The sequence below is a fragment of the Macrobrachium rosenbergii genome, chromosome 25 (genome assembly GCF_040412425.1).
Source record: "Macrobrachium rosenbergii isolate ZJJX-2024 chromosome 25, ASM4041242v1, whole genome shotgun sequence".
Taxonomy (NCBI): domain Eukaryota; kingdom Metazoa; phylum Arthropoda; class Malacostraca; order Decapoda; family Palaemonidae; genus Macrobrachium; species Macrobrachium rosenbergii.
In genome coordinates, this window is record NC_089765.1 from 22,924,044 (window position 1) to 22,936,543 (window position 12,500).

General features: G+C 35.3%; 1 protein-coding gene across 1 annotated transcript; it reads right to left on the reverse strand.

Moving 5' to 3' along the window:
* Window positions 1-236: 236 nt before the first annotated feature.
* LOC136852136 (uncharacterized) lies at window positions 237-9,418 on the reverse strand. The gene is made up of 8 exons (XM_067126586.1): window positions 9,298-9,418; window positions 8,415-8,698; window positions 7,882-7,984; window positions 6,934-7,068; window positions 6,169-6,303; window positions 4,455-4,628; window positions 2,406-2,561; window positions 237-715 (listed from the first exon to the last, which is right to left on the reverse strand). Exons 1-8 carry the CDS (start codon window positions 9,316-9,318, stop codon window positions 602-604), a joined length of 1,122 nt encoding a protein of 373 aa, XP_066982687.1. The 5' UTR covers window positions 9,319-9,418; the 3' UTR covers window positions 237-601.
* Window positions 9,419-12,500: the final 3,082 nt, after the last annotated feature.

Sequence of the window (12,500 nt, forward strand, 5' to 3'; positions counted from 1 at the left end):
ACTTATGACATCTGAACAACGACCTTTTCCAGCTATTAATGTATTGTGCCTCTGTCTCTCATAACTCAATCAAAGGCACAAGGAGTATGTTACTCATTTATTAATGTACCTAAAATCTGATGATTTATGAAGGTCTTGTCTCGAAGAAATGTATATTAAGATTTCTTTTAACCGAACTTCCTCTCTTAAAATTAAAATATACTTCCTTTGAACAGGGAAGGAAATTAAACGAACACTAGATGCTACATTGGTTATTGTTATTGCAGGGGCATTCCCAGTCAACACAGGGCTCTTATAGGAAATAAAAGTCTGAAGAACCCAATAAAAGTAATGACACAAAAACAACATCAAAACGATGTTAAAACATCTGTTATCCTTGCAGGAAGATAACAGTGAAACGATACTCTTTCAATATCTTCTAAGCCATCAAATTAGCTGTGAAGTTGAAAGCTATTTATAAGACAGTAATCAGACAAACATAACAAAAATAATTGATATGTCATTAAAGGCAGTGTTTTGTCAAACAGGAAAAGCAATAACTTTAATGGTGAGGAAAAACTTGTCATAGCCTTTCAGAACGAATTCAGTTTCACGTGGGAATTCACTGCCCGAGAATCTGCTTGCATCTGACGTTAGCCTCGTGGATATTCGCCAGCATTCGACAGAGCATGTAAGGGAAGTAATAGAGATGAGGCGAGTGTGTGATAACCAGACCCTGAAATAAACAAGGATACGCCTTAGCAAAACAGTGAAGAAATCGATTTGTTTAGCCAGGTGAGTTTAGCAGCTGTGTGTGTGTGTATGTGTATATATATATATATATATATATATATATATATATATATATATATATATATATATATATATATATATATATATATATTTCTTAGTGTGCTTGTAATTCCTAAAGTCATTCGTGTAAGATGCCAGTAGGTAACCAGACGATTTCCTTCATTGCAATAGAAAATAATACTTTGTCTTTGTATGAAATATTAATGTTGATCGTAAAAAATGACAAAATCTGGTAAAATATGATAAGTTCTTGATATAAAAGTAAGAATATCAGGCTGTGTCCTTAAGATTAACCTTAACTTATACTGCCAGTATTTCCTTATTAATCTGATATCTAATTACAAAAAATACATTCAAAATACCAGCAAATAAATCCCTTTGAATCTCGACTGCTTGGAATGGCGTCCAATCTGTAATCTTTTCACAAAGGATCATGGCATGAATAGTTAAAAAAAATAATTTTTTTTTTACTTATGATAAATTATCTATTTGCTTTGTGTATGTTAAAATGCTAATTCAGTGGGATTAACAATTACAGGTTTTGGCTTCATCAGGATTAGCTTGTCCAAACCGAAATAAGATTTGATGATATATCATTACCGTGAAAAGTTGAAAGAACTGAAGATTGACTTAACTATTCGTTTCCAATATATGTATTTATTAGAAAGAAGGGCAGTGGCCTAAAAAATTGAAGAATATGAATAAGTAATCCTACGTATACAAAGGAAATACCATTTCTACGAGGCTTGACATTACAGTTGGTGAATGACTGAATGAATTATAGAACCAAGAAACTTTCTGAATAAACTGAACACTTCCAATAAATGTGGTTATCAGAAGGACAGGCAGTAACCTACATAATGGTTGAATAAAAGCATATAACCCCACACATTATTATTATTATTATTATTATTATTATTATTATTATTATTATTATTATTATTATTATTATTATTATTATTATTATTATTATTCATAGCCCATACGTGCCATTGACTTGAAACTCAAGATTCCAAATAATATGTTCATCAGAAAGAAGTAACAGAAGGTAATAAGAAATTCAGAGAGAAGAGATCAGTTATTATAAAAAAACAAGTATATTATGCGCTGAAGTTTCTTTGGCGTAGTCGAGTTTTCTGTACAGCCGCTACAGCGTATAATTAAGGCCACAGAAAATAAATCTATCTTTCGGTCGTCTCGGTATCATGCTGTATGAGCTGCAGCCCATGAAACTTTAACCACGGCCTGGTGGTGGCCTATCCTATATCGTTGCCAGAAGCACGATTATGGCTAACTTTATCCTTAAATAAAATAAAAACTACTGAGGCTAGAGGGCTGCAATTTGGTATGTTTGATGATTGGAGGGTGGATGATCGACATACCAATTTGCAGCCCTCTAGCCTCAGAACTTTTTAAGATCTGAGGGCGGACGGAAAAAGTGCGGACAGAAAAAAGTGCGGACAGAATAAAGTGCGGACGGACAGAGAAAGCCGGCACAATAGTTTTCTTTTACAGTATACGAAAAGGAACATACAAATTCAACGACGCTTGGCATTTCATTTGACGAATGAAGGAACTACAGAATTGTACCTGCGAATTATAAAGACACTCACCCCGTTGAGTGCAACTGCCGGCACCTCCCGAATCCCTGGAGCTATTTGCGCCTGCCTCTGTCCTGCTGCCAGGAATAGTTGGTACCCTTCAGCTCGCTTGATGCATTCTGAGACCTGTCGCCACACCTCACTGCCTCTCGCTTCTTGTTCCATACACTAAGTGAAGGGTTTATTAAAACAGGTCATGTTTCTGACACGTTCAGGTTATTGTATTCATCCCTGAATTGCTAAGGATAATGTGGGAAATACAAGTGAATTATGAACATACAGTAATTACTGCGAGGTTTTCAGACCTCACTGCCTCTCTCGCTTCTTGCTCCATACACTAAGTGAAGAGTTTATTAAAACATAACATGTTTCTGACACGTTCAAGTCATTGTATTCACCCCTGAATTACTTAGGATAATGTGGGAAATACAAAGTGAATCATGAACATTTTTACTACGAGGTTTTCAGACCTAACTCCCCCTTTCTCTTCTTGTTTATACACTAAGTGAAGGTTTTATTAAATCAGGTCATGTTTCTGACACGTTCAAGTCATAGTATTCACTCCTGAATTGCTAAGGATAATGTGAGAAAAACAAAGTGAGTTATGAACATAATTACTCCTAGGTTTTCAGTTTGCTGGATAAAATTCAGGTGAATGGTCACTTTAAATCATATAACAGCTTATGTAAAAAGGTTAAACTTATAAAATATGTGTAACACGAGTTATGTTTGTATTACTGGGAACAAATTTGTCTGGAATTAAGACAGCAAAGCAAATAGTAAGACAGTTAATAAGGCGATGAAACCAGTAAAACAGGAATACTGGAAAGGTGCCTGAAGCAAGATAAGACAATGGAAGTCAAGGATATAAAAAACATCAAAAATAAACAAGACTCTGACTAAATGCAACGTATACAGTAGAATGCTAAAAATAAGAGCAGACATAATGGGGCTTAAAAAATGGTCCTGAATCCCTGAAAGAGTCCTTAGCCAGCAATTATTAAAATGAGTGTCCACATTCTTACCTCGTAAGTATTGTTTTCTAGGTAGAAATTATGTAATTACAAAATTATTAGTAAAAATTAAGTGAAATCGGTGGAAGTGCATCTTCATCATAAGGTACTTTGCAGGACACCTCTTTCACATTAAAATAACCATAAATATTGATAAAAGTGACAATCCACTGGCACATTAAAATAACCTTAAATGTTGATGAAAGTGATAATCCACTGGCACATTAAAATAACCTTAAATGTTGATGAAAGTGATAATCCACTGTCACATTAAAATAACCATAAATGTTGATGAAAGTGACCATCCACTGTCACATTAAAATAACCATAAATGTTGATGAAAGTGATAATCCACTGTCACATTAAAATAACCATAAATGTTGATGAAAGTGATAATCCACTGTCACATTAAAATAACCGTAAATGTTGATGAAAGTGATAACCCACCGTCACATTAAAATAACCATAAATGTTGATGAAAGTGATAATCCACTGTCACGTTAAAATAACCATAAATGTTGATGAAAGTAGCAATCCACTGTCACATTAAAACTAACAGTAAATTTTTATGAAAGAGACAATCCACTGTCTCATTAAAATTACCATAAATGTTGATGAAAGTGACATTCCACCTTCAAAGACAGACTAATTGAAACAAGATACACGTGGAATAACTAAATCGTAACTTGATACAGAAATGAAACTTGACTTTTTTGTCAAGGAAGCTGTACTTTTCCACGAAAAAGAAAAATCAGTTAACCAGAAGGAGGATTAGGCTGCTAAGTCAGTGGAAAAGTCAGTAGTGGAAGGATGTCTGCGTCTAGCATTAAATCAACGTCACGTTAAATCTAGAAATTTTATATGAGTGCCGCTATTGAAAAATTGATATACCATATTATATATATATATATATATATATATATATATATATATATATATATATATATATATATATATATATATATATATATATATACTAACTTGCTTGTATGCTGTATGTGCATCATGAGCACGTAAAGAAAAAAAAAAAAAAAGCTACTACACAAACCATTTTTGACACAGACAAAACGTCCTCCAGCTTCTCCCCTTGCAGTACCCAGGAGTACTGCATCAGGCAGGCGGTGAAGTTGAGCGTCGAGAGTTCGTTCATGAAGTATTTCGACGAACAGGAAACGACCCAGTTGCCATAGCAGTCAGCGGCGCCATATAGGCAAGCACCGTTCTGAAGAAATTCACGTTAACTTTAGTTACGTCCTGAGCAGAGCACATAATTCTTTATGGTTTTTGCTACATTTTTAAACTTACATATTTTTCATTGAATTCATTTACTAATTTATTTGTTAATTTGAACATTAATTGAACTTTTCATTTCTGTCAAATGTTCACTAAGGTAAAACTGAAGTTATAAAGATCGATTATACCATACAATTAAAATACTTTCGTCATTGAATGCTTTCATAACAGGTAGTCAATGAAAAATCTGCAATGAAGATTTTAGTCACAGAGGTAGATTTTAAGTTATATAAATCGATTATATCTTAGAATCTTATAATATAAATAGACAAACCGGTCATAACAATTCACATGACTAACCGGTATAATTAAATAAACCTAGGTAAGTCTTTATCAGTCATTGGAACTTAACTATAATCAATATCAAAAGTGAAGCAATGTATATCTTTATCAGTCGTTGCAATTCAGATATGAATAATCAGTATCAAAAATTCACGTAAACTTCTTCTTCTTCTTTTAACGTGCTTTTATTCCCATTTTTTTGTATGGGGTTTAAACACGATGTCTTCTTTGAAGGATTTTTTGATTTGGCTGTTAATTAGACCTGTGGTCTCGAACGGCTGCCCTGCCTGACATCGCTTAGACCCCGGTACGTATGTTTCATGTATCATACCCGACCCAACGCCCTTTCTTCCCAGCAGCGATGTTATTGCGCGGGTATGGCGAGAAATTCGAGACGAGTGAGATTTTATGTTTTTAGAAGGTGTTGTAGTGGCTTTGTTTTGTGTGTGTATTTATCTGTAACATCCATTTGCTTTTAAAAACCTATCCGTTGATTACATATATAATCCCGGGATGTCTAAAAAATAAAAAGTGTCTGCCTCTTGATCAGTCGGCTGCGGGTTTTAACCCGCGCCACAATGTCTACGAAGTCCGAAGCTGCTGCTTTATCAGTCATTGAGCCATCGAGGCTCTGTATCAAAGGTAAACCAAGGTATATATTTATTAGTCATTACAATTAACAAGTAAAAAATGAGCCGAAGTTTCTTCGGCGCAATCGAGTTTCTGTACAGCCGCTACAGCGTATAATCAAGACCACCGAAAATAGATCTATCTTTCGGTTGTCTCGGTATAATGCTGTATGAGCCGCGGCCCATGAAACTTTAACCACGGCCCTATTGTGGCCTATGCTATATCGTTGCCAGAAGCACGATTATGGCTAACTTTAACTTTAAATAAAATAAAAACTACTCAGGCTAGAGGGCTGCAATTTGGCATGTTTAATGATTGGAGGGTGGATGATCAACATACCAATTTGCAACCATCTAGCCGTAGTTTTTCAAGATCTGAGGGCGGACAGAAAAAGTGCGGACAGAATAAAGTGCGGACGGACAAAGTTTTTTTTTACAAAAAACTAAAAATGAATAATCACTACCAAAATTAAACCTCGTTATTCATCACTCATTACAACTAAAATATGAATAATCAATATAAAAAATAAACCCAGATACATCATAAAGGACCCTTACCTGGTGAATCAAGCCGTAGGGAATAAGTTCAATCTGGATGAAGTTCATGAGGCTCAAATAGACAGGTAAGAGTTGTGAGCGGATGAACCAAGCGGCTGACCTCGACCCGGAGGTCATCACTAAGCTGACGGTCACCTGGGATTGAAATTGACGGGAGACAGACAGTGATGTTTTGACAGGGAATCTTTAAAACGGAGGTATAAGACCTAACAGCTGTTCTACCTGTTGCCTCGTGCGGTTTGTGGTCGAAAGTATATCTTGTTTTGTTTGTTGGAAATATATATGTATATATATGTATATATATATATATATATATATATATATATATATATATATATATATATATATATATGTATGTATGTATGTATGTATGTATGTATGTATGTATGTATGTATGTATGTATGTATGTATATATATTTACACATACATACACATAGTATATATATGTATGTATGTATGTATATATATTTACACATCCATACATATATGTATATATATACATATATATGTGTATATATATTATATACATACAAACATACATACATCCTTGGTTGTGTATATGTTTCATCACCCTTATAAGGTAAATGAGCTTACTGCTAGCATTTGATATTAGTATGTATTCATCAAGAATGTACCTTGACTATTCCGTTTCCTGGTCTTTCAATATCACAACTTTCTAAGAGAACAATAGGAATAGTCCAAAATTTTTCAAGTGAATTACAGTTCCTCTTAAAAAAAAAATCACCTTTATAACGCTTCATTACCTTAGGATTCCGCCAGGCAGTGTCGACAATCGACGTATTCCTCAGAACTTCTCGTTTGCAAACCCTTCCGCCACTACAGCCATCGAAACAGCACATCGACCCTTGAGGACACTGGGAATTCAGGGCACAGCTCCGCTGAAAGTTTAGGACAGAATTTAACTGAGATTTATTTATATAGTTTGTGAAGGTAACGAGAGATAGAAGGGCCTGTAGGGGACTGAGGAATGAAGAATTCTTTTCAGGAAACAGTGGAGGTTAGGAAGAGTTTATGCTGTGCGTGTGAAGGCACTGACGCTTAGGAAGATTATAAAAAAATTTTATTTATTCATTAATGAAACATTAAAGCTACTAATGATTCAGAACAAAGAAAATTTTCATGCTTTATCTAACCCTTTTCTTTGCAATAATACGGTCTTTTGTATACATGCTGCAAAACTTGTTGAAATTATACAAATTTTCTTCTAGTCCAGAAAAGTTAAGTATATCTTAGTTTTACCAGACCACTGAGCTGATTAACAGCTCTCCTAGAGAGGGCTGGCCCGAAGGATTAGACTTATTTTACGTGGCTAAGAACCAACTGGTTACAGAAATAACTTCAGTGCGTTACAGAGCTTGAATTGGTTATGGGAAATACATGAAATAGCAAAACGCTAATTTGAAAGACAGAGGCAGAAACAATTGATGAAAGTTATGTATTTATGAAAGTCTCAGTATCCCTGAGATTTTAGAGTCTGAAAGTCTCAGTTTCACTCCGAGATTTTAGAGAATGAAATCCTCAGTTTCACTCTGAGATTTCAGAGCATGAAAGTCTAAGTTTCACTCTGGGGTTTCGTAGTATAAAAGTCTCAGTTTTACTCTGAGGTTTCAAAGTATGAAAGTCTGAGTTTCACTCTTATATTTCAGAGTGAAAGGAGCTGTATTATGCTGTTTGTCAACGAGTGCATTTACCCGAGGACTTCTCCGTTTACGTCCAACTCCGTAAGAGCAGACTGGCTGAGGTACACTAGCTGGCGTACTGGCAATGACTGGTGAAGAATGTGTTGGGCAGTACCTGTTACAGAAAACATATGCATGATGATAATACCAAATTTCTACATTACTATTTTTATATATATTGATGTGTGTATACTGTATATATATATATATATATATATATATATATATATATATATATATATATATATATATATATATATATATATATATATATATATATATATATATATATATATGTATTAGGTGTTTGTCTACTATTGCAATATATTAACCCTCACAGTGGGCTTCGTTGAATTATAAAATAAAATAATAATAAAAATTTAAAAATGCACAGGGATTATTGCACATGCGCAAAAACTCTGTATATTACCAAGTGGCAACGTTTCAAACAAGTCCCATTTCACTATATGCCCCGGAGACACTATTGCCAATAACACCGGAACACGCAAGAACGAAAAATAAATAAAAGAAAAATCATCACTTACCCGCAATATTGATAACATGGAATAGGGGAAGGTACTGGAGCAAGTGTGGGAGGGGGTATAGGAGGGATTGTTGGAGCAAATGTCGGAGGGGGTGTGGTGGTTGTAATAGGAATGGGTATAACAGTAGGGGTGGGTGGTCTGTAGTAACAGCACGGGTTTACGTAAGGCATTGGCTGGTAACACTGCTGTGGCTGACAGTAAGGGGAGTAAGGCTGCACTGCTGAGTAGTAGCCATTACAAAGGTTCTGGATTCCCAGTAATGCGACCAAGGAGAAGAACGCCACCTGGAAAGATTAAAAAAAAAAAAAGTAGACATAAAAAAATAGTTGTAACGAAATCCCAGTTTCTTTCAATCAGTCTCTTCTCTTTCCCAGATACATAAGTGATACGGCTACAGTTAGCAGAGGCTTTTAGCTTGTAAATTGTTATGCAAAAGGAACCGAAACAAAATATAATCTTACAGTGTTTGCGGCCGACTCATAGCTGTATTTTTTGAGTGAACAACTAAAACTTATATAGGAACTTTAGGGAAACTCGTATAAGATCATCATATCCCGACATTAAGAAATGATGACAACTGTAAAATGCCAATAAACCACACGCATACGGACACACACACACATGTATATATATATATATATATATATATATATATATATATATATATATATATATATATATATATATATATATATATATATATATATAGTATATATATGTGTGTATGTATGTATGTATGTATATATGTACAGTATGTATGTATGTATGTATGTATGTATGCATATATGTACAGTATGTATGTATGTATATATATAAGCGACAGAGATTCTAAACGTAAATAAAATATCCTTGAGTTCAAAGGACTCTCTGGAAGGACACAGACCTTTTCCGATAGCTTCCCCATGATTTCTCCTTAGTCCAACAGCTTCCTTAACTGAACCAGATTTCGAGACGAGCCACGTTTGAGCAACTAGCTTCCAGGCGAAGCAGGCGTAGACTGCCTTAGCTATAACAAGAACTAGCTCTTATAAATAGAAGGCTCAGATGCGGTAGATGCAATTGCGCATGCGCAAAAGCGGAAGAAATTCCAAATATTTAGAGCTTGGGCCGTGAAAACGATTTTGCTCTCAAAGAGAAAGTGATACAGGGTCTTTAACTGCTTTTTGTTTAGCTTGGCGGGAGAATGTTTGGCCACATAGCAAAGAGCACACGGTTCAATGACGAAGGGAGATAAGAAAGTAAGTTGCTAAAAGACCATTTCCTTTCAAGATATCAAAAGGAAAGGCATAGTCTGAAGATAACCATCATGGCAATTAATCTTCTCTTAATGTTTGTATATGCCCCGTAGGGGGGTAGCGTCAACAGTGCACCTCACGTAGTGCACTGTAGTCATTATATAGGTCCATTGCAGTGTTCCTTCGGTCCCTAGCTGCAACCCATTTCATTCCATTTACTGTACCTCCATTCACATTCTCTTTCTTCCTTCTACCTATCTACCCTTTCCTAACAATTGTTTCATGGTGCAACTGCGAGGTTTTCCTCCTGTTACACATTTCAGACCTTTCCACTCTCAATTTCCCTTTCAGATCTGAATGACCACATAGGTCCCAGCTCTTAGCCTTTGGCCTGAATTCTGTATTCTAAAATGGCGTACTTTCCTAAAGTAAAGACGAAAGGTTAACCATTTTTAGGATATAAACATGGCCACAAAGAGATTGCATTCCATTGTGCCAAATAAACCGTTTAGGAAGTACATTACAAGACTAAATTTCCCACAAGGACAAATGACTTCACTGTTGATATTCGAGGAGAAAGGAACCAGATCAGACAATGCTTGCACTAAAGCACACTAAAGCACAGGATGTGGCCGTTGAATTTCTCAGGCCAACGAAAGATTTTCGTAAACACAGGGCATGTTAAGACAACGTGTTAAGAAAACGATATGTTCAGCTTGCTTGCTTGGTTGCTTGCTTGCTTGAGTCACCGTCAAAGGTTGATTCAGGGTTGAAGAAGCGTGATTACACGAGAACTTAGCGATAAAAGAGATAATTGTAAGTAAACTTGTATGATTGTTAGAAATAAAGAATTATCTTGTAAGTCTTGTTCCTTTAGTTGTAATTCACAAAACAATGGTGAAGAAAGATTGGCTATGACCTATAGGGTTCAGAACAATTTTCTTTCATTATACTGTAGTCTTTCTATAATAGTAATATATATATATATATATATATATATATATATATATATATATATATATATATATATATATATATATATATATATATATATATATAGAAATTTATATATCTGTATATACATATATATATATATATATATATATATATATATATATATATATATATATATATATATATATATATATATATATATATATATATATATATATATATATATATATATATCCTTAAATAAAAGATATTATCATTATAAAAAAATCATTCAAAAAGTTTGCTTATGTTCTGACACGATCGAATAAAGTAATAAAACCATCAACGTCACTTATCCATTACATAATTACCATTAGAAAATTACCCTTTATTTTTTGTCTCCCAATTGCAGTTCCATGAGGAACCCGAGTTTTATAGAATTTTTCACATTGAGCTGAAGGAAACTTTCTCTCTCTCTCTCTCTCTCTCTCTCTCTCTCTCTCTCTCTCTCTCTCTCTCTCTCTCTCTCTCTCTCTCTACGAATGGATGTGTTCGTATAAGAAGTAACAGTAGTAAGATCAGCAATAATGTGTTGCTATATTCTCTAAATAATATAAACACAAACCAGTAAGTGAATAAAAGCGACCATTCTTTTATTCGAATTGGAACTTGCAATACATCCACAGAACTAATCTTCTGAAACTCAAAGCTTGCAGAAACTCTTTCTTTTCCATCTGATCTCAGTTCGACCTGGAAATGCCTCCCTTCTTACCCAAATAAGAAAATAACCACGGTCAACTCTGGGCCCAAACTTAACATGACCAGAGGACAACATGGGCACCAAAAGTAACAGGACCCTAGTTCAAGTAGACCGTTCCCGCTGAACTCCAGCCGCTGCCTACTTGCTAATACAAACACTTTGGGGGTTAAGCGAGACGTCTAGACAGGTTATTCTGAGTGATTATTGTCTTTGGGGTTCGTGTGTGTGTGTATCTATCATTGGCAATCGTCACAAAAAGGCCGTTTTAAATGACGTTGTTCTGGAGTCCAGTCATGTGACACAGAGAATTGCTCCAACAAAGATATCCATAATGGCTGTTGCAATGTCTTGTAATTTAGTAAGTGTCTTTTCTGTAATTGCTAAAAGTCCTCCTGGGACTCTGTAGGCTCATAGGGCAGGTGCTGATCCCCTGTTTCTTAGGGCAACAGCCAGTGGGGGGACAGGTCCCAATGCCCATGATACGTGGCCAGTGTGTCGCTAGGGCCACTGTTTAACTTCCCAGCCCGAGGGCTGGTTCCTATTCTCCTACTGAACCTTTCGGGTTTTTTCGGACCGTTAGGTTGACGGGCTGCCGGATTTTTGCAGTGGCGCAATCCGAGCCATCAGTGTGCGGCGGGATTTAAACCCCAGACCTATCGACCGGTAGCAGAGATAGGAAAATTAAATGATCTGTAAAGCAATTCGTGACGACAAATTGGGTTCAGGTTTTGTGAAGAAACGTGAATAGGTCGGTTGTGCCGCCAAGAAGAGCTGAAGGTGACGAGAGAGAACTGTGAGTATACTAGCGAATAATTCTTGATTTATGAGATGGTAGTAATTATTTTCTAATACTGAAAAAAACTTTTTCTTTTTTAATAAAGAGTATTACAAGAAGGATACTATATGGAAATTTATTGTTGAATTTGCATATTAAACGCACTCCATATCTCCAATGACGTTTCATATGCTTTCACATCGAACATTTTCTAGGTGAATTTTGTGTCAATGAGTTTAATGTTCAAACTTGAATATGAATTATACGGTATTATGGAAACTAATCTCCCTCACTGTCAATTGTCAAAAGACTGGCTGTTGTTATCTGCGCCCATATTCAAACGACAAATGAGCATTGGTGCCTTCCAGACCAAATACAATAAA

Coding starts and splice junctions, on each gene's coding strand:
- LOC136852136 (XM_067126586.1), bottom strand. CDS start 9,318: ATGGGGAAGCTATCGGAAAAG. Junction 7,069..7,881: donor GTAAACGGAGAAGTCCTCGG/GTAAATGCACTC, acceptor CTAAACTTTCAG/CGGAGCTGTGCCCTGAATTC. Junction 6,304..6,933: donor CTGCCTGGCGGAATCCTAAG/GTAATGAAGCGT, acceptor TTTCAATCCCAG/GTGACCGTCAGCTTAGTGAT.